The sequence below is a fragment of the Sorex araneus genome, chromosome 10, assembly GCF_027595985.1.
Source record: "Sorex araneus isolate mSorAra2 chromosome 10, mSorAra2.pri, whole genome shotgun sequence".
In the NCBI taxonomy this organism is placed as follows: domain Eukaryota; kingdom Metazoa; phylum Chordata; class Mammalia; order Eulipotyphla; family Soricidae; genus Sorex; species Sorex araneus.
In genome coordinates this window covers 43,255,442-43,279,013 of record NC_073311.1, presented here as the reverse complement: position 1 = coordinate 43,279,013, position 23,572 = coordinate 43,255,442, and the positions used below count along the sequence as shown (strand labels likewise).

At 41.8% G+C, this 23,572-nt stretch overlaps 1 protein-coding gene across 1 annotated transcript in view; it reads right to left on the bottom strand.

Annotated features, from left to right (window-relative positions):
- The window catches only part of MYBPC1 (myosin binding protein C1), a 90,719-nt gene that overhangs the window by 64,806 nt on the left and 2,341 nt on the right, over nucleotides 1–23,572 (bottom strand). Inside the window, exons 2-3 of the mRNA XM_055118223.1 lie at nucleotides 5,445–5,480; nucleotides 2,768–2,809 (exon numbers count right to left, since the gene is read on the bottom strand). Of these exons, the coding sequence (XP_054974198.1) occupies nucleotides 2,768–2,809; nucleotides 5,445–5,480 (78 nt within the window). The remainder of the gene's footprint in view (nucleotides 1–2,767; nucleotides 2,810–5,444; nucleotides 5,481–23,572) is intronic.

The window sequence follows — 23,572 nt, the reverse complement described above, 5'->3', positions numbered from 1 at the left end:
TTTTGATTTGGGTCCACACTCAACCCAGGGCTGACTCCTGACTCTGTGCTGAGAAATCACAGCTGGGATGGGGGTCAGGGGTGGAAGGGGTGGTCATGGGACCACCCTGCAATGCTTTCGGGACCTGTGGTGCCAGGGATGGAACCATGTGTCTTCTGTAGTACCTCTCTGGACTCAGGCCTGACCATTTTTCACTCATGAGTTCACATTAGAGTAAAAACTCTCCATCTCCACTGGTGCTGGGAAATGTACTCTGGTGAAGGGATGGGTGTTGGAACATTGGATGACTAAAAGCCAATCATGAAAAACCTTGTAACTGTGTACATCACAGTGATTCAATTAAAAATGAGTTAACTAACAACAAAATAAGTCCATCTCTTGGCAAGCCAAGAGCTAATCTTTCATTCTGCCCCTCACTGACAAAGAAAACTCATAGGCTATTCATCTCTTCCTCTGCAGATGTGTTCAGTGTAAACAGAAGTATCTCAAGCGATTACTATCTGCTATAGATCAGCAGCTCAGCCAGCACAGAGATTAAATTGTTCATTTTTCCCACGATTACTTTTTAGAAGATTGTTGTGTGCAGTTCTCTGTAGGTTTCTAGAAAGGATGAGACGAAGAGCTGTTATGACGGTGTCTGAAGATCAAAAGGCTTAAATCCTGTTAGGAAAGGAGTGAATTATTAATATGAGGTTAAGTGGGGGGAAAAACAGTGATTGAATAAACAAGGCAGTAGGTCCAACAGAAATCAAGAAGACGAAAGGGATGTGAAAGTGAGCAAGAATGGTCAACGGAAGCTGCATGAAGGATTGAAAATTATGCTTAAAGGTTCAAAAAACTATCAAGCAGAATTGGGGAGAGGAAGTCAGGAAAGATCAGTCTAGCAAAAGCTGGAGACAGGTCTGTTGCACTTGTTTTATGATCCTTCAAGATTTCTTTATCAACCTGTGATATATACAACAATGATTATTGCACCCACTTTTTTAAAGCTTAAGTATCTTCTGGAAATTTTTCTGTACTAAATGAAAATAACTGAGGAGTGTTATATATTTAGAAGTAACTTTTGCCCATGTTCTTCTTTACTTAGCTAAAGATGTAATTTTCTACCCTAAATGGATTTGCTTCCCAAGTATGTAAGTATGTAGAGAAAATACATACATGGCAGTTCTTGTACCTGGTCGTATGATGGACTCTCCATTTGCTTTAATTCTACAAATGTTGAAGGGGGGTTATTATTAATTTAGGGATGCCCTAGTCATCTAACCTTGTTCTTGGGTGTGTTTATCAAGAAGAAAAGATTGTTGATTGGTTGCCTATTTGGAGGATTTGATTGCTTTAAACTGACAGAAAGGCATTTTATTTCAGGATTCAAATATAATGACTTTTTCAGATTAAAGGTCAGGCACAGGCTTTGTTTAAACTTTGTCAGTTCGCCCTCTGGGATTACATCATCTGCTCTGTTGGTTGAGTCTTGCAGCCTGGTCCAAGCACCTTTCCAAATATGGAAACAGAAGTCTTTGCCATATGCCTTGCAGAGAATAATGTTACAGTAATTTCAGCCAGGATGTCCAAACATCCTTGAACCCATCACATGGAAGGAGTTCGAGGAGCTTGCACTGTCTGCATTCCATAAGCAAATAACTTTCAGAGTATGGTCCACGTGGGGAGGATTAGTATTCATGTTACTATCCGTGGGAGCCATTGAAGGTCAAGGACAAAGTGAGTCCATTAACATTATGTGTTCATTTATGAGAATATAAATTCAAGTTAGCTGAAGAATAGTAGTCCAGAATACTGAAAGAAAGCAAAAAAGTATTTTACTAATTTATAGATGACAATAGTATCATAGAAATTAGGTAGAGAAATTTCATATTTGTCATAGTAAAAGCAAAGAGATATTTAATGTGCGTTGGACGACTGGTATCCAGAAAAAAAGAGGAATATTTCCCATTAAAATTGGAAAGAATTAGTTATTCCCAAATTTAAACTATGTAACTCATTACACAAATAAAATATAAACTCTAAAGCTGGTAATACAAATGCATAAAGCTGAATTGTCAAATCTAATTCTTTGAAAACTTTCCTCATAAGGAGACAAAGAAATATATATTTAAGAGCCCAAGAGCAGTATATAACTATTCATTTTATAAAACTTGACTATTTCCATGTAAAGTAGAAAAAGAATATTATTAAAAGTGTAAATTAGTTTCCAGTACAATAGGAAGCAAAATGATATTAACTGTATTGTCGATTTATACAAATCACCATATAAATCTAGACAAATACAAAGTTGTACAAAATAAGATGGGAATTTGAAAAATTATTAGTGTAACCCAGGACAGTTCAAAGGTTAGCATGAAAATATTTTATTTGATTTAAAAAAAAAGGCAATCCTAAAAAAACGTGGGCAATCCAGATAATTTTCTTAAAAGGTATAATCCCAAGAAGGCCAAACTTCTCTTTGCTGCACATGTACATTGGAACTTGAAAAGTGCCAATTAATTTGCTGGCATCGCAACACTGTTGTAATATTTTGATCATTGCTGTTTTACTTTTAGAAATACACGCAATGAAAAAATCAATCAAAGCACCATTTTCACTATGCTGCGTGGATGGTGCAGATAAAATGCAAACAAAGAACTCAAAATCATACAGATGGTAAGGTAATGCAGAGGAATTCTGTGTGTCCACTGTGGCTATCATTACTGACCTCTTTCTGCTTGTGATTTTATTGAATTCAGCCTTACTTCCCCTCCCTGCAACTCACCTTTTCCTTGTCCAGTTCCAGCCTCCTTCTCTTTATTTGGTTCTGTGTGAAAAGTACAAGCACATTTTTAAAAGTGTCTGAAAGAGAGCATCTTAACTGTGTGATGTGTAAGGAGGCTAAGGGTGGAAATAAAAATTAATGGTTGCAGAATAGCTCATAAATGATGATACATACTCACTTATCACTCTCTATATGAATTTTGAAACAAGAATATAATCACATGAAATTTATAATAAAAGAGATTCATAATTATGATATATTTTTTCTAAATATACACTGAAACACAAATTACACATTTGGTGAAGATATGTTTGGCTATACTGCGACCACTGCCTTTAGTGGTATTAAAAGTAAAATATAGTCTTCATTCTAGATCCCAATAAGGCACTAACTTTTTATTTATTTATTGCTTTTTTGTATCACACCCAGTAATGCTTAGGAGTTACTCCTGGCTCTGCACTCAGGAATTATTGCTGGTGGTGCTCAGATTATGAGACAGGATACCAGGGATCGAAGCCGGGTCAGCCTCATGCAAGGTAAACACCCTACTGCTGTACTATCACTCTGGTTTCAGGCTCTGACTTTTAAAGGATATTTTGACTCGTGTAGTGCTTCCAATAGTTTGGATATCTAGAACACATTCTACACTCTGGAAATAAAATATTAAAGCTATAATTGTGTGATAGTTGTTTTTTTTTTTTGCTTTTTGGGTCACACCCGGCATTGCACAGGAGTTACCTCCTGTCTTTGAACTCAGGAGTTACTCCTGGTGGTGCTCAGGGGACCATATGGGATGCTGGGAATCGAACCCGGGTCAGCCGCGTGCAAGGCAAATGCCCTACCCGCTGTGCTATTGCTCCAGCCCCTGTGTGATAGTTTTAAAGAACATATTTTGGTGCTCTCATCAAGATTCGAAATGAGAACAGTAGCAATGACCACTGTCCCAGAGACGTAACCTCAGGCTTGGCTAGTTGAAGTCACTTGGTTCACATTCTTTCTGTTTGGAATTCTATTAGTGTAGATACTAGCAAATGATGTCTTACTTATAAGGACAATTATAGCAGTGTTTGAAGAAGATAGCTTTAGCAACAGAAGGTTACTTTTGTGCAGTGAATATGAAACAAAATAGAAGGAATAGAATTAGATTACAACGAAAAAATTATACAATATTGATAAAATGTAGAAGAGTCTGGGACATTACTAATCTGAAGAACAGAAGACAAGGTTGATGTGTATGAGGGTTTGTGGGTTCTTAGTGTACTCATTGTTGGTTAAAAAAAATCTGCATGTATAAGGAGGAAGTAGAAAAAGAAGACCCAAGGAAGAAAATCACATATCTATATTGGTTGTAAAAAAGCTAAAGATGAGTTTGTCCTTATTTGAGTTCACTGGGACCTATAGCAATACTAACCATTTTAGGATTTATATCTGAAATTGGTATTAGCAGGTCAAAGAAACTCTTAAGAGTGTTTAGATTTTTCGGATTACTCTCCTAAAAAAGTATTTCCAGTGTAGAAGAGCTTTGCACATGTTCAATCAAATGGATCACCAGAAACTGATGCCTTGATCAGTTCCTTCTCTCAGTTCACCACCCAGCCCCCGGCTTTAGAATACACTCATTGAGAGCCGTCTGCACCAAATGGCATACTCTTTGAGTACTCTCAGAGTTTTTAAATCCAGTGGTTTCATTTTATGCAATTGTTCTCTGGGCTGTGCTTTATTTTTTACTTGGCTGTAGCAAACTAAATACAAGGAACTGTTTTCTATTTATAGCTCCTTACTGCACCTGGTACAGTATGTTTGACCTAACAATCAACAAGTATGTGATAGTTCGCTCTGTATCCCATGAGTGATTCTTGAATGGATGCCAGCCCTCATCCTGGGCAACGAGTAAGAGTGATGAGAGAGGGTAGGTTGCTGTCATCATAGGAAAATGCATGTCACTTTGGTTGCCTCCAACTTTGAGGCCATTTGGCTGAGGAGAAGAGCGATGGTGGGGATCCATGTTGGACATTTATCATTCCACTTGGGCTTGTCTTTCTGTTGATTTTGTTCAATTTTTCGGTCCACGTGGCCGTTAGAGTCAGCTTCACCTACTGTGTCATCAAGCCTTCTCTCTACCTGTCTCTCTACCTGCCAGAATTCTATCCTTGTTTTTGGTCTTTGCTATTTGTTGCTGTTATCATCCAGTTGCTTACATAGTACCAAAAAACATTAGTCCTGATATGGAGCTTCAAAGGAATTTCTGCCTTGGGGTAACTTAATTCAAGTTGAGAAAGGGCTGTAGGATATCAAAGGCTGTGGCGGGGGAGAGATCTGAACCCTACTCTCTGAAGAGTGGTGTGTGTCCTGTTTGCCCTTAGGTGTGTGGAAAAAGTTCTGTAAATCCTTCCCCCTTTTTTGGAGGTTCAGCCTCTACATGGGTATCACAACTTTGGCACACATTGAAAGGTTTTATATGTATAAGACACGCTATTTAGGTTAGATTGACATGAGAGGGTGATACAATTCCAACATATTTTTATCATTAACAAACCTGGATCTTAATCAAACCTGTAGCAATGGCCATCACCCAACTTCCTTCACAAGGACCCATAGCTTCGAGGGAGGCTGACTCATGCTGGATTGGAAGCTCTGTATTTGCTTCCCAGACATGTGAGACAGTGTTTTTACTCACCTTCTGGGGGCGGGGCTGGAGTTGCCACTTCATTTTCTAGAAATGAAAAGAAAGATGGAAGCGTTAACCCAAAGGACTCGTGTCTGTCAGAAAGAAAGAGACAGACATAGAAAGATCGAACTCATATATGGAATATAAAGTAGCAGAATGGGACACTAACACCCCAAGAGTAGTAGAGATAAGAACCAGGAGGTCTGCCCCACAGCTTGGAAACTGGCCTCACATGCTGGGGGGAAAGGCAGCAGAGATAGAGAAGGGAACACCTAGTAGAGAATGTTGGGAGGACCCACTTGGGTTGAAAGCTGCGTGCCGAAAGTAGACTATAGACCGAACATGAAGACCACACAATACCTCTATTGCAAACTACAACATCCAACAGGAGAGAGAGCAAAAGGGAATGCCCTGCTGCAGAGGCAGGGTGGGGTGGTGGGGGTTGGGGTGGGGGTGGTGGGAGGGATACTAGGAACATTGGTGGAGGAGAATGGGGACTGGTGGAGGGATGTAAATCAAATGCAAACATGAAAGTTCTTAAGTTTGTAACTGTACCTCACGATGATTGACTAATGAAAATTAAAAAACAAACAAACAAACAAAAAACCAAAGGACTCATGTCTGCATGCAAGGTGAGACCAGTGCTCAGAAAAAGAGACCCTGCTTTTCCCAGAGGGCCAGGGCACCCAGCGTCTCTGACTTCATTCTGCCCCCATGAGAGATAGTCTCCCAAGTTGATTGGACTGAAGTTCTTCACTTGAAAGCATTTGCTCTTCTAAGGCTAGCTGCTGCTCAACCAACAAGATGACAAGAACCAACTTTTGTCATCTTGGCCTCTGGAAGTGCAGATGTCTGAGAGTTTTCTACATTTATGGAAAACTTGCTGAGTTTTGATTTTAAACTTTCATGCCTAACTTTGTATATCCAGGATTACAGGACCACCTGGTGGGGAAACCTGTTAAAGAAACTTCCATACTAAACAGTTTCCAAGGAGCTCAGGGCATGATCAGTGGGCCTATAATTTCTCCTGCTGCACCCCCATGAGCCTCTAGGACTGGAAGTCAGTGCCTACGTGGGAATCAGTTCTTCCTAGTCTGGGACAGAAAGAGTCAGATAATGAGAATGAGCCTTTCAAAATTATCTTTTGAATAATTATTAAGTAAAAATCAATGAGAAAAACTGGGTTACAGATAGTATGAGATACCAGGAGGCCTATCTTTGCTAGCGTGTAGGATTTTCTGCATTTTCTTTCCATAAATGGTACTTTCTGAGCAATGACGATAATATTGCATAACAACGTTTAAGATCATTATTATGAGAGTGCCACGTGCCTCATTTTACTCTCAGTAGCCTGGAATGAGCACGGAACAGGGAATGAACCACAGTATAGCCCAATTTTAGTAGCAGCTCTGCAGACCTGCCAGGGGGTAGCAACATCTTCCTTTGAAAAGTTTTCATGCTGGGTATAAACTCTTAATTTACGGTATTAAATTTTTTTTTCATTCAGATGACCATCAATAAGCATATGATTACTTCCTAATGAGGGAGAAAAATACATAATCAAAGGGGAAAAGCATATCAGGGTTTCCATGGCTGTGACTCTGATGAAGGAACACATGCCTGGTGTGTGCAATGCCCAGTCTGAACCCCACACCACATGCCTCCACTGTCATTTCTGTGAGTGTAGCCCCATTGGCTTCCACAGGACTGACAGCTGAGGCCAGCATTAACAGAAAACCAACAAAAATATATTGCTTGGCAAAGATAACATGGCAACATGTGATGAGGTTCAAAGAACTAGGAAAAGCACAGGGTTTGTGAGAAGCTTTTGTTTCTTCTTCACACCATAGAAAGGGTCGAGAGAGCCAGCATCCAGCAGAACACAAAACCCCTTCATCAAAGCATTTTATTTTCAGAGATCTGAGTGCAGAAATGGAAATCTAATCTTGCTCTTTTGGCTGTAGATGAGTTGTTGTAGCCCACGGAGATCAGAACACAAAGCCCATTCCTTTGACACACTATCTTTTGGACCGGGTCGTTGTCATCCCGAGCCTGAGCCCCCCTTCCTGGCTCCTCTCTTCAGACAAGCCCCTCTGTACTTGAGTGTCTGTTCCCCGCAGAGGCAGAGATTTCTGAGATTTCTGTGGGGGTTCCGGTCACCCCTCTGGTTAAGTCTACATTCTCGGGGTTAGCGTTCAGTCATTGTTGGTGGGCATCCTCTCTCTTTCCCTTCTCTTATTGACACCTTCCCTCCTGCCCCCACCAAGACTCCTCTGTTCTAGAACAGACTTTCCATTCTGCTTGTTAAATGAGTGATGTTTTTGTTCCCAAGAGATGTCGAGCCTTTCCTGTACATGTGATTGGTAGAGACAGGTCAAGTTTCCAATCCCAAATGAGCCTTGTTAAATGTATGATCTTGGGCCTTATCCTGACTCTCCATCAGCCTTGATCTCCTTAACTGCGAAATCAGAATAATAATATACACAATTCCTTTGGGTGCTGATCCTACACAAAGGCGTAGCGCAGTCCCTGACATGTAGAAAGAGCTTTAGAGTTAACAGCTACAACTAGAACCTCCCTTGGGCGACCCTTGTTTTTTTTTTATTTTTCTCATGTGTCACTCATAATTTCACTCTCAGAACTAATTAATCTTATGCTCTCATTCTTTATTCTCCTGGAATTCTGGACCATAGTATATCACCGTCACTGTCACCTCGTTGCTCATCTATTCGCTTGAGCGGGCACCAGTAATGTCTTCATTATGAGACTTCTTATTACTGTTTTTAGCATATTGAATATGCCACGGGTAGCTTGCCAGGCTTTACTGTGCGGGCAGGATACTCTCGGAAGCTTGCTGGGCTCTTCGAGAGGGATGGAGGAATCGAACCTGGGTCGGGTGTGTGCAAGGCAAACGCCCTAACCAATGGGCTATTTCTCCAGCCTCAAAGATTTAATATGATTCATATGGACTTAATTTAATACGATAATATGGATCATATAATAAACCCTTTATTCACTATTTTTTTTCATTGATTCAGTATTTTCCCAAGATATGTAAGGGCAGGGACTGGAGAGATAGCACAGTGGGTAGGGTGTTTGCCTTGCACACGCCAAACCTGGGTTTGATTCCTCCATTCCTCTCAGAGAGCCCGGCAAGCTACTGAGAGTATCCCACCCGCACGGCAAATTCTGGCAAGCTACCCGTGGCATATTTGATATGCCAAAAACAGAAACAACAAGTCTCACAATGGAGATGTTACTTGTGCCCGCTCGAGCAAATTGATGAACAATGGGACGACAGTGCTACAGTGCTACAGTGCTATGTAAGGGCAGGAATATTTTGCTTCTAATATCTCTGGTTCCTATTTCTGACTGAAAACGCTCTGTATAACCGTACATGTATATCATTGGCCACACTTCTCAGAATCTATGCAAATGCTAATTTGTAAGGAACCCCCCACTGGAAGTGAAGCCAAGGATGAATTCTAAGCACCAAAACTCCTGTGCTACCTTTCTGGACCAACCTTTCCGCTGTCGAAAGTGACTGTGGTACCTAGCAGGGCCACCGTCGATGGGACTCTCTCCTCTTTGACCATAAGCTCTCTGAGGACAAGGCTTCCTGCCGCCTCCTCAGCACACGCCCAGCAGGTGCCCCATAAATAGAGATGACTGGCAGGTGGTTTGCGGGGCACAAAGCCCCTTCTCCTCGCTGCCAAGCAGTCAGGAACCATTCCCTGGCACTCGGAAGGCGGCTCTTTCCATGTTACTCGCAGGGAACACTATGTCTCCCATGGGTGACCCTCCTGCTGGCTGCGTGCTCCCAAGCTTTTGCCCAGCTCCATCATGCCCATTGCTTCTTCCTGTCAACACAAGTCTTCTTCCGCTTCTTAACAAGGGGAGGAGAGCTTTGATGGAGCACCGACACACCCCTTGTCTTTCTAAGCACCCCCCCTCATTTCTGGGCTAGAGATCTTACCAACAACGCTATGACAACCCATTGGCTCCACCCGTTAGCTGTCAACCCCTGGTCCCAGAAGTCCTGAGTCACAGGATTTAGTCCAAATGAGTCTTTCTTGAGGTGAGGTCCTGCTGGCTTTATATTCCCGCAGAAACCAAGAGCAGAGTCTGGTGTGTGTACAGGGGGTGGGGCAGGGGATGTTTTGCCAGGTGAGTCAAGGTGTTCTTTGACCTCCCTCTTCATGCCGGGTCCCACTCCCTAGTCTCTATAAGAGAATACATCCAGAAATGGGAAGTTGTATGCCGCTCTCTTTAAGGGCATTTTTCAACATAAGAAGGGCTGGAGAGATAGTACAGGGATTAAGGTGCTTGCCTTGCAAGTGGCTGGCCCCCATCCAATCTCTGGCTCTACATAAGGTCCTTCAAGCACCAACCAGAAGTGATCTCTGAGCACAGAGTCAAGAGCTAGCCCTGAGCACCACCGGGCATGGCCCAGTAAGCAAATATAGATAAATGAAAGGAAAGACAAATAAATAAGTAGCAAAACAAATGAAAAAATGTAAATAAATAGAAATAAATTAAAAAATAAATGAACATAAATATAGATGACTGACAGGTGGTTTTCAGGGCATACATTAATATTTATATTAATGCAAATATAAATAAATAAAAGGGAAGACAAATAAATAAATAGCAAAACAAATGGGGGAAATGCCCTAAAAAATAAACCCAAGTAAATATTTCAATGAGCCACAGCAAAATAAAAGTGAGCATACTCATAGCGTGAATATAACACTATAAATCATAGGAAATCAAAAACGAGCTGGCTCAACCAGGGCCACAGCTGGCGGCCAAAGCTGCTGGCTCCTTCTCCTTCTCTTCTTTGATCTTATCTGCAGATACGCACTTTCCCTTTGCAGCCCTGAAGGGCTTCCAAAGGCCTGATCTATTTCGAGTGGTTTTTCCCCGTGACTACCTACTGTAAGAAGCACAGGTATGCCACAGATGGCATAGGCTACAGTGAGCACCAGGGCCGGCGCACTTGACGGCCGCAGGTGCAGCTATTAAAGACAGCCCCTGTAAGGGGCCCCGCTGTGGAAGAGAGAAGACCACTCTCTCCACACATACCGCCAGGCTCTCTCCAAGGTGGTGTGCTCAGAGTTCAATGATTCCGAGTTCACGGGCAGGATGTTGAAGGGGAGTCAAGTCTTCTCTTTTAACCAGAATTAACCTACCTCACTGTATGAATGTGTCTGTCACTGTCATCCCGTTTCTCACCGATTTTTTTCGAGAGGGCACCAGTAACGTCTCTCATTGAGAGACTTATTGTTACTGTTTTTGGCATATCCAATATGCACGGGTAGCTTGCCAGGCTCTGCCGCTTGGGCTCAATACTCTCGGTAGCTTGTTGGGCTCTCCGAGAGGGGCCGAGGAATCAAACTAAAGTCGGCCATGTGAAAGGCGAACGCCCAACCGCTCCAGCCCATGAATGTGTCTATCCTTGAAAATGATACAAACAAACTGGCTCAAATGGTGCTTTGCTTAAGCTACTGGAAAGTATTGTAGAGCTCCCATCACCTGCAATTTAGTTTGCTTGTTGAAAGTATGGGAAAATAACTATATCATGTCCACATGTACCATTAAGTGAAAAAGACAGGAAGAACATACAACGGTACCTTATTGAGTGCTAGGATTTAGGGCTTGTGTGGTTTTCTTTTAGTCAATTATTTTTTGCTTTTGGGTCACACCTGGCGAAGTACAGGGGTTACTCCTGGCTCTGCACTCAGGAATTACTCTCAGGGTGCTCAGGGGACCACATGGGGTGCTGGGATTTGAACCCTGGTTGGCCGCATGCAAGGCAAACACCCTACCCGCTGTGCTACTGCTCCAGCCCTGGTCTTTTAGTCAATGTTGAGGGGAGATTGGGGGCCCCCTTCTGGGGATACTTCACCAGCTGGCAGGTGGTTCCATAGGAGGGCCTGACTGTGCAGTGCTGCTCAGACCCCGCAGTACAGGGGACAATCAGCGCCACATGTGCTGTGTTTTGGGGACCATGTCTGATCATTCTCAGCAGGCCATGTGGTGCCAAGGATCCAACTGAGGTTGGATGCATGCAAGGCATCTGCTTTAACCCATGTACTACCTCTTTGTATTAAATATACTTTCAGACTTTTATATATTTATGCTTTTACATGATTATACTTGTATTTTTATAAAACCTAATTTTAAAAATCAGGGAGGGGCATGAGCAAGAGAGGAGTGAGTTGAGTAAATGTGCATAGAGGAAAGTGAAATGGTTCTTCAGAGAACACTGTTTTGTTAGTTGAGTGGTGTAGGGGATGATTTGGGCCACAACTGGTGGTACTCAGGGGCTATTTCTGGGGCAGAGTTTAGGAGTCACCCCTAGTGGGGCTCAGGAGACCATGGACGATGGCTGGGGAATCAAACCAGCCTCAGATACATGCCAAGCAATTACCTCAACTCCTGTACTTTCTCTCATCTCTGAACACTTATATAACACACACATATAAACACCTCCAAATATATACACATATAAACACCTCCAAATATAAATATATATATACGTATATATATATTTGCGGGGATGGGGGTGTGCATGCATGGCATCACTCAGGGCTTGCTTCCCGGCTCTGCACTCAGGAATTAAACCGTGCTGGGGGACCATATGGAATGCCAGGGATTAATTTCAGGTCGACCATCTGCAAGCTAAAAACTCTACCCACTGTATTATTGTTCCAGCCTTCTTATATTTTGATTTTGTATGTATGTATGGTGCTGTGGATTAAACTTGGGCCTCATTGATGTAAGACAGATGTTATGTCTCTGAGTTACATCCCAGTCCTGTATTTAATTTTGAGCCACAGGAATACATTACTGATTCTAAGTTGTTTGGTTTGTCGACCTCACTTCCATTTTCCTCTACTCGGGGAACCATATCCAGTGCTCCAACTCAGGCTTATCTCCTGCAAAGCCAGAGTCTTAACCCTTCCCTATGTCTCCAGCCCCTGGAAACTGAGTTAATATAAAAAATGTTTCTATGGCTGAGATGTGACCGGGTGGCCACATGTGCAGCTTCTCCGTTGCTGGATGGCCATGATCCCAGAGGCCAGCTAAACTTCTTTTGGTACCAACAGCTTCTTGCAGAAATGTCTCTAGACTGTGAACTAAGCCACGGCCCCATGCCGCCCCAGGAGGGGAAAGGTTTTTCTCTTTCCACTTTTTCTCTGAGGTGGGGAGGGGGCGTGGGAAAGGCGTGGTGACCGACATCTTATAAGGACCACTAAAGAGAGGTACGAGCTTGCAATGATGCAATTTCTGGCAGAAATTTCCCTGGATTTAGTTACTAAAATACTAAAATACAGAAATCCAAAACCTCATATTTCTTCATTCTCAGCAATGGAAAACAAATTATCAAATGCTTCCTTTTCAGCAGGTGTGATTTTGGTGGCGGGCGGGGGGGGGGGGGAACTCCAAACAATAATAGTGAGTTTTTTTTGTGGAAATATTGAATGTAATCAAAGTAAAGAGATAGCAAAGTGAAAATTATCAACTACACAGGTGGGGGGGGGTGTGGGAGGGGAGGTAAACTAGGTTCTTGGTGGTGGAATATGTGCACTGGTGAAGGGATGGGTGTTCAACCATTGTATAACTGAGACTTAAGTCTGAATGCTTTGTAACTTTCCACATAATGATTCAATAAAAAAATTAAAAATAAATAAATAAATAAATAAAATGTTTTTATGATGATATTTAGTAGTATTTAAGAAAGTCTTGTTGGGGCCGGAGCGATAGCACAGGAGGTAGGGCGTTTGCCTTGCACGCGGCCAACCCGGGTTCAATCCCCGGCATCCCATATGGTCCCCTGAGCACCGCCAGGAGTAATTCCTGAGTGCAAAGCCAGGAGTAACCCCTGAGCATCGCTGGGTGTGACCCAAAAAGCAAAAAAAAAAAAAGTCTTGTTATTTGAATTATAACTGTGATACATCTAAAGCAAATAAACATTTATGCTATTACAAACTAATCTTTTCTCAAAATAATCTGTTAATTTCTCTTTAGAAAAAAGCCATAAATGTCACCCCCAAAATCAACAAAGACAATGACAGTGCGCTTTTACTGATCACGTTGCTTATGCATCAGAGAGATATCGATTTTGACATTAGTATTTAAGGTAATGTTTTCACCATCATATGTTTATTTTGCTGATTATTATAAAGGATAGATATTTTGTATATTGGAATATAAGGAAATTGCACATTTAAAAAGAGGCAATTCTATATTGATTTAGAATAGTGATTCTCAGGATAGAGAGATAGTACAGGAGGTAAGGCTCTTGCCTTGCATGCAGATGACCCTGGTTTGATTCCCTGCACCGCCCGGCATAGTTTCTGAGCACTGCTGAGTGTCGAACAAAAACACCTCCACCCCTCACACACACAAAATAGAGTAGGGGTTCTCAAAGTTTGGTTTGGGATCCCAAGAGTTCCCAAGACTTAGGGAATTCACAAGGTCAAAGCTATTTTCATAGGGGCCAGAGGATAGTACAGTGGGTAGGGCTCTTGCACACATGAGGCTGATCTGGATTCAATCGCCAACATCCCATATGGTCTCCAAGCCCATCAGGATTGATCTCTGCATGCAGAGCCAGGATGTGACCCCTTCCCCTCAAAAAATCCAACTATTTTTATAGTAATGCCAAGACATTACTTTTGGTTTTGAGCCACACCCAATGGTGCTTAGGGGCTTAGTCTTGGGATTACTCTTAGTGGGGCTTGAAGAGCCATATGGGGTGCCAGGGATCAAACCCAGGTTGGTCATGTTCAAGACAAGTGCCCTACCCACTGTGCTATCCCCTTACTTGTCTTTCTAATTTACCTTCTCGAACAATTATACAGTCGGATTCTCCAGAGAATGTGGAGTCTATGATGACATCAGTGTTCGACACACTGTGTGCTTTCTATTGCTATGTTTTAAATTTTTGTTGATTTTAATTCCAAATACTGTAAAATTTGATTACATATTGTAGATAAAGACATGCTTTTGGTTTTTAAATATTGATTAAGAGTACAAAGGGTGATTAAAAGGGTGGAAGCACAGGCATTTGCAAGCCTTTTTTTTTTTTCCTGCTTTTTGTGTCACACCCAGGGATGCTGGGAATTGAACTCGGGTCTGCTGCGTGCAAGGCAAACGCCCTACCCGCTGTGCTATCGCTCCAGTCCCAGGCATTTGGAATCTTTAAATGCAGAGACCTGGGTTCTTTCCATCCTGGGCACCTCATGGTCCTCCAGGACTGAAAAGGAAGTAGTAGTCTCTGAGCACCACTGTGTGTTGCCAACTGCTTCTCCTCCCCTAAAAGTGCAAATGATCTGGGGTCAGTAAGTCTGACTCTTTTAGAATACAATGCAATTTTTAAAAATTTATTTGTGTGGGTGTGTGTGTTTTAGATTTAAGATTTAAGACACTTAAGATTTCGGTGTCATTTAGGAAATTTCCAAAGCCTTGATTAATAACACAATGAAACAGTGAAACTAGTTGTAAGTTTACTGGAGGGATGTTTACTAGTTTACAAGCTAGTAGTAAGTTAGAGAGAGAGAGAGAGAGAGAGAGAGAGAGAGAGAGAGAGAGAGAGAGAGAGAGAGAGAGAGAGAGAGAGAGGAGAGAGATGCTAACTTCTCTCCCTAGGTGCATCACAACAGAGGTAAAGGCAACACTGTAGCTCCTCCTCTCTTTAGAATCCAGCAATCTAGCACCTCACTTAGCAAGACAGTCAGCCCCTGACCAACAAATTTAAAAGACCTCCAAAGAGCAGAATGGGTGATTTAAAACTCCCAGCACTGAGAGCGCAAGTGCCTCACTCCCTAAAAGCCTCTTTCCTCAGATACTGGGATGGAGTGGCAAGCCAGAGAGCTGCATTTCAGGAGGCACCCATTCGCACGGACCTACCCTGCATTTCTGTGACCTTGAGAGTGAGTATCTCCTTAAATATGGGGCCCAGATACCCTGTTAGTGAGTCTTTAGATAAAGCCCTACCCAGCCAGATTAAAGTTTATAGCAAACAACAAAGGTAAGAGAGGTGGGCAGCCTTCTGCAAGGGATGAAATCGGAAAGCTATGAAAAAGTGGAACACAAATTCAAAATACAAATGAACATTAGCCCATGGGGACAGAAATAATCTGGGCTCTCAGGATATCACATGGTAAAATATCTGATATCTGTAATACAAAGTTCAAGGATATCTACTGTACCTTGCTTTTAGAAGTAAGGTTAATATTTTGCATTTTAGGAGTGTTTTTATAGAATTGATAAAATAAGGTTCAAGTGAGAAATGGACTCAGCTATCCTGAGAATCCAGCTTTTCCAAACAATTCTGTTTAATCTGTATTTATCGGCATAACCAAAGATTGCTGAAGACTATGTTCTAAAGTGTAGACAAAGTCTCATTTTGTATCTATTATGTAAAATTTCAGTCTCCTTTATTTCAACTAGATGGAATTTTCCTCAATCCAAAAAAATTTTCCTCCCTCTCCTAGCCAACCTGCTTTTATGCCTTTATAGTCATGCATATTTTCTACATAACAGGTCATTTCATAGAGGAAAAAAATGAATATGTGGTAATTATTATGATGTAGCAATAAATAATTTCTCAGTGTTGACATAAGCTTGAGTGAAAGAGAGATGGAATGGCCTGAACCAAGACTCTTCCCATGCACTCCTCCTCCACCTTTTCCCCACCATGGCTTTTAACCCTTTCCTTCCTGTCCTCCAACCTCCGCCCATTCAACCAGTTGACTCCCTAGTTTCAAACCATGCCCGCCATTTGTGCATTTTTCACCTATGACCCCTTGGAATATCCTAGGGGCCCCCCAGGTGAAAACTCTGCTCTAAAGAATCGAATGAATGTGGAATATAGAGTCGCATAATATGAGACTAACACCTAAGGACAGTAGAGATAAGGTCTAGGAAGACCACATGGTTTGGAAGCCAGCCCCATGTGCTGGGGGAAAAGGCAGTTAGGACGGGGAGGGGACCACTAAGTAAATGATGATTGGAGGGATTGCCCAGGTTGGGAGATATGTGCTAAAAGTAGACCAAGGACCAAACACAATGACCTCTTAGTATCTGTATCACAAATCACTGTAGCACCGTAGCACTGTCGTCCTGTTGTTCATTGATTTGCTCGAATGGGCACCAGTAACGTCTCCATTGTGAGACCTGTTACTGGTTTTGGCATACCGAATATGCCACGGATAGCTTGCCAGGCTCTGAGAGAGTATCCCTCTGCTGTGCGGGCGAGATACTCTTGGTAGCTTGCCGGGCTCTCAGAGAGGGACAGAGGAATCAAACCCAGGTCAGTCACATGCAAGGCAAATACCCTACCCACTGTGCTATCGCTCCAATCGAAAACCACAATGCCCAAAATTAGAGAGAAAGTAAGAAAGACTGTACCTGACACACAGAGTGCGGTGGGGTGGTGGCGGCGGGTGGGACACTGGGAACAGTGGTGGTGGAAGATGTGCACTGGTGGATGAATGGGTGCTCAAGCATTGTTTGAATGAAACACCATCATGCAAGTTTGTAACTGTATCACACAGTGATCCAATAAATTTTTATTTAAAAATAAATAAATACACTAATATTGTTGGAGGAAATGAAAGTTTATAATAAATGAGGCCAAAAATATGAAAAAAAAAGAGAATCAAATGGAGGTCATAAATGAAGATAGTGGTGTAGGAAAAACTTGTATCCAATTGAAGAGATTGAAAAAAATAAAAAAGGAAGCTCACAGCTCTCCATGTCGAAGGAAATTATCACAAAAAGTCATATGCATTGTTCAGTGAATTCCTCCTTTAATGTCTTATTGTGCCTTTCTTGGGCATCTACTCATGGGCAGACCATCACCAGTCACTCCCCTCTTCTGTGGGTGTCAGATAAATTCCTTGCAGGGCTTGCCCCCTGCCACTGCTGGGCCTCACATTGGCTGACTTTTTAAAAATAGAGGAAGGACAGGCCTGATGCCAGGTGGGGTCATAAAAATAAAATTCCACAGCAGTAAACATAGTGGCACTCCATCAGTCACCCACCCGCCTATATGTGGTCATGCGGTGTTCCTTATGTGGGTACCTCTGAAATATGCACACACAGCAAGACCCCACCTGCCAAAGCACCCCTGAAGAAAAGCAGCGCTAGGGAGAATGATACTAATTTCCCATAAACACAAACCTTATTATCCTTGGTGGCACTTACAGGTTTGACTACTGCTCACTCCTTCAGATAAGTGGGAAAGGCCTTCACTCACTCCCCATCCATTCCTCTTATCCAGTGAAGCAAAAAACGAAGAAATGGCTGGACTGGTAATCATTGTCTGGTTAACAGTCTGACTTAGCCTGTACCCTAACCCATTTACTACATTTCTGATATTCCTATATTAGTGTTTCTGTGGGGAGGGTTTGAACCACAGCTAGTAGTGCCCAAGGTTTTCTCCTCACTCTGTGCTCAGGGAACACTGCTGGCTGTGTGCCAGGTAAGCTTGCTAACCCCTGTATAATCTTTCTGGCCTCTCCTATTAGTTTTTCAATCCCACTCTACTTTTCTTCGGGTTCCAGATGTACCATGTGCCAAGTGGCAATAGCTTCTTTGTAGACGTAGAAAATACCTACAGACGGGTCTTCGTTCCAGTAGTTGGAAATCACTCTTAAAAATATCAACACCAGGAATGGAGGTGAACAGAAGGTATGTGTTGGAAATGATTCCAACAGGCAAGACTTCTGAGTTTCCTGCTTTCATTGGGAAACACTTCAATTATTATGTGCTGGGCTCTGTTCTGGGCACTTTCAAAATCTTATTTGTTTCATTTAATTCTTACAAAGATTCAATAAGTAGGAATAAAGTAGGTATAATTATTATTCACATTTTAGAGATGAGGCAGGCATATGAATTCTAACTCAGCAAATAGTGCAATTGTAATGTGAATGGTCTAGAATATCCTGTAAATAGTATACTTTGTTTATGCCATTATGTTTAACAGGAATATGTACTTTATATGCATAAATAATTTTTTTTTGCTTTTTGGGTCACACCCAGGGGTTACTCCTGGCTCTGCACTCAGGAATCACTCCTAGGCGGTGCTTGGGGGCTCATATGGGATGCTGGGAATCAAACCCGGGTCAGCTGAGTGCAAGGTAAATGCCCTACCTGCTGTGCTATTGCTCCAGCTCCTATATGCATAAATATTAAAAGCAAAAATGCATACTTCTTGCTATATGCATAACAATTCTGAGGCACAGTTACAGATATGATGAGAAATTAAAATGTTGAAATACAGTATATAAAATGTTAGTTCAAAACAGAGCATTTGGCTCCATGAAATACAAAATATTATAGACAGCAAAAGCTACTATGGGTTTAAGCAAAAACCTCCTAAGGAATTTGATATGACTTGAAGAAATAATTAGATGATTTTGGAGAAATAGAAATGTATTTAGCCTAAGCCAAACAAATGAATCAAACAAAATTATAAGACCTGACATCTGACATATTATTAAACAATATTAGGTATCACACTTATGTGCCAGGTTGGCCCATGGAAAGATTCCTACGGCCGGAAAAGGGCAAGAGTCTTGTCAGAGTCCATTTCAAATTTGAAAAGCATCATGAAACCAAATTGCAGTTTGTTTTTCGTGAAGTCATTTTAGGGAGAGAAATAAGCATGTGAAGAAATGTTCCTTGCTCTTTATTTTTGCAAATCAACCACTTCCTGGCCAAATCTGATGAACTCTAAAATGTAAAATGTTGGGAATGCTTGATAATGCATTGCCCACCAGGTCAGAGGGGAAAGAGCCCATCTGTGGTCCTGTCCATGAGTGAGGGAGCCTTGTGAGATTTCGCGGGTCAAGTCTCTGTGTGGATATTCGACACAAAGGTACTCTTTGTAAATTAAAATTGGACCTGTGCCTGCAAAGAAAAGCAGACAATATTGCCATTTAGATATTTTGCCATTATACAAAGCAGGGGAATAGAAACCTGTTCTTTCCCATTCGGAGTCTTGTTCTTTCTTTGGTTATTTGCATCCATGTAGGAAACTGGTCAATAGTCTTAAAGCTGTTCAAGTTTCTTGTTCCTTAAGGAAGATGCTTTCAAGTTTCAGGAAATGGTTCTTGTGTAAGTAGGAGCTACTTCATGATGACCCTAACACACAAAGCACAGAGTTCAGAAACCGTCTTCCTGTGTATGTGCTGGTTTCTATAGGGTTTAATATTCTGGGTGAACTGAGACATTTGGCACATTCATCTCTCCCCACCAAACACTGACAAGAACTGAAGACAGAGAACAAAGATACAGTGGGAACACAGGTATAGACATAACATTTCATTTCTCCCCTTATTTGTAGCACTAATCCTGTTCTTGATTATCTCCATACCAAACTCTGTCTAGAGATGCGATCTAGAATTACTACAGAAGTCACTGACTGTCAAGAGTATTTTGTGTCTCTTAATATAGGATTCGTAGACTAATTAAAGAGGAAGAATATAAAAATAGAAATGATTAACAATAATAAAAATTCTTCTCTGCATAGTCATAAAGAGTCTAAAATAAAATTTTAAAATAAAAGTCATGAGAAATGTAATAAAAAAATAACAGAAATGCAAGTTAGGACTGCAAAACCTATAGCAATTGCTTCCTCTTACAGTGGGCACTTGCCAAGCTCTCTAGAATTTGAAGAAAGCATCTTTTCTGTTTACAAAAAACAGTTTTCCAAACTTACCCATGCTTATTTTCAAATGACAATTTATTTAGTTATTTTTGTGCCTAAGCTTTTCCTAAAGGTGAATGCAACCTGCATGGCTTATTCCAGTGCTCATGTGGGATTCAGGGGGACTTTGAAATGGCTATAAATAAGGGGCCTGTGTATCGTGTGCCCATAGAGAGACAGTAATACAATGATTCAAGGCCATGTCTCACGGCCAAAGGAGAGTGAGTCACAGAGAAAAACCAAGGACTGGAAGTGTTTTACGTTCCCCTTTCTCCCGGGACCCTCAGACCAGCCAGAGATATGCTCCTTTGCAGGAGATCCCCTGGTCCTTGATTTCACTGCTGGTGGAAAGGCTTACAGCAGACTTCTGCAGAGATACTGGAAGAAAAGCAAGGATACAACGTGTATCTCCCAAGTGTTTTTTAAAGTGATATATTTAGGGTGCTTGAGAGGAAAGAATTGGCCAGTCCTTTATTTATCTTCCTAACAGGTGCAGCCCGGACAGTCATAAAAGCAGGCTACTGAAAAAGACTGGTTTTGCCAAGTACCCAGGCCTCCTGGTATGCCTTTACCCAAGATTATTGCTTCTTAGGACAGCTCCCTCAAATTCATATCAGGGCAGGGCAAGGATTTTCAAAGAAAAGAGAAGGAAAAAAATGTTCTGGTATTGATTTGGGGAACTTCTTTATTCCGTTTTTTTTTTTCTTTTTAGGTCACACCCGGTGATGCTCAGGGATTACTCCTCCTGGTTCATGCACTCAGGAATTACTCTTGGCTGTGCTCAAGGGACCTTATGGGATGCTGGGAATCACACCTGGTAGGCCCCATGCAAGGCCTACCCGCTGTGCTATCACTCCAGCCCACTTCTTTATTCCTTATCCAAACATTTAACCGGGGCTTTTAAGGCAGTGTTGGAAATTAAGAGGGAAAGTTAGTTGCCCCTGATTAAATGCCTCCTCCTTCTTCTATTCCTTTCCATGTTTTCTGAAAATGAATTTCTGTCCGATTTGACGGGAAGGCTATAATTCTATATAGAAGATGGCTTTTTCTAAAGTCAAATTAAGGTGGAACTTGTCAACAGGGAAGTTTTCTGCAGGTAGAAAGTGAAGGTCAAGAGGTGACTATGATAGCGAGTTTCTCATCATAAGAACTCCTTTTTCTGATGATGACTAAGTCTTGAAGGATGCTGAGAAGTAGGTCAGGGGTGATGAATGCTTTTCTGCATTCAGAAAGATTTGGGGCTTAGCAGAACTTTAAGAAGCAAGGAGATCTCTAGTAAACACCACCCCCCCCCAAAAAAAGAGAGAAAAGAATAATATCTATTAATTGAAAAGCTCATAAAGGTTGTTTTCTCCATCACCATGTTCCCAATAAATGAACAAGTCTAGATAACCTAGTAAATTGATACCGTATGTTTACATCACAAAATAATCTGCAACAACAAGGCCAGGCTTTTGATTCCTGCAATTAATCAGCACACCTCTTTATTTTCATGGTCATAAACAGACCCTGGCTTTGCCATATATTTGAGTGTTCAAGAAGAAAGTCTACATGAAGGGGACGAAGATAGATAGTAGTAGGCAGGGTACTCAGGGTACTCGCCTTGCACACAGTCAACCTGGGTTCCATCATTAGCATTTCTTATGATCCCTCAAGCCCACAAGGGTGATTCTTTAGTGCAGAGCCAAGAGTAACCCCTAAGCACCATCAGGTGTGGCCTCCCCCCCAAAAAAAAACAAGAAGAAAATCCACAGGGAAGCAGGGATGAATATAGTGACTCTCACTGAGTTTCTTATGAGGGAGAAGGTTTACACAGGAGTGCTCATCGGGCCAGCAGGCTCCTCTTTGCACTACTTGAACTCAGTCATGCTTGAAGGCCCATGTACTGCTGAAAATTGAACTCAGAGCTTTACACCTGCAAGGCATGTGCTCTGCCACTGGAGCCACATTCCTGGCTCTCATAAAGTATTTTTTTTATAACAGATAATAACAAAGGGGAATTCTTTGCCATTATTTAAAGAGACCATAAGCGGGGAGGGGATAGGAGGGAAACTGGGGACATTGATGGTAGGAAATGTACACTGGTGAAGGGACGGGCAATAGAACACTGTATGACTGAAACCCAAACGTGAACATCTTTGTAATTGTGTGTCTCACTGTGATTAGATAAAAAATAAATTAAAAAAATAAAGTGAAAAATGATAAAGTATAGTACAGTCTTATATAACTTAACAAAAAGGAAATTCCTGTTAAGATGTCGATTTGGTCTTTCAGAAGAGAATTTTTGACTGACATGGAATAATTGTCTATCAAAGAACCAACCCAGCATATACAACAGAGATAAAATGACAAAAAAAACCATTTTCATGAATTTAGTAGCCATTTCTAGCATATTTTTAAATCATTAGAGATTCTACCACCGGAGTAAGGCTATTGAAAATCTTTCACTTCATGTTGATAAAATCACTTCCTGTCAGGAAAGGAGAAATTTCCAATGAAATATGCTTCCTTTACATAGTGGAATAAGGAGAAAATTGTGTGAAGAGTTTTAGAAGAGCATATGGTATCCATTTCTGAACTCCCACAACCATGAATAGCTGATATGTAAGTAAATGTGTCTACAAAGCATTCTGGAGATGCCCACAAATATAACCTTCTCTCCAGCTCTTCTTCCAGTCATGGTTGAGAACAACTGAGTTTTGCAAGGCCTCAATTTGTGCCTGGATCGGAGGTGAGTGGCAGGCCTTTCTCTTCTTTGACATTGACAATACCAACATTTCCATTTTCCCCCGAAGAAATACGTGACAATGAGAAGTAGTTCCTCCTTAAAAAATAATGCTTTCTTCCTCCAAAAGAGGTTAGTGAGCCATCCAGAATATTTTCAAGGGTCTAAATAGGAACTGTTGACTAATTACTTCCATTAGGCAGGCTCCTTGGGGTTCTTGGGTTACACCTGTCCTTCCCCACCTCCTTAGAAGCACAGCTCTCCTTAGAACCAACATGAAGCTGCGGGAATTAGGCCACTGTAGGTTACAAAGCACTCGAGAGAGACATATTTTGCACCTTCAGGTGCTGAAAACTCAGCCTCTTTTAAGGAGTTGCCAGGCTCTCCTGGGTCCCGGGAGGGCCAAACCAGGCCATGTCTGACATCAAGATTTACACAGCAAGCTGCTCATGTCCTTCCTGGCAGGAGTCTCTGTGCTGGGGTGACTTAGGGGGAGGTGGGGGCGGGGGACAGAAGGAACCATCCTCTGTGAGTGTGACTGCAGGGAATTTGAAATGAGTCCAGGATTGCTTGGGGAGCATGTGTCTGGACTTGGTCTTAGAGATGCTTCAAACCAACCGCAGTGAAAAAAAAAATCAATATTAGCTAAAGACTGGAAGAGTTCCTGAATCTAGAGTTCCTGCCTTA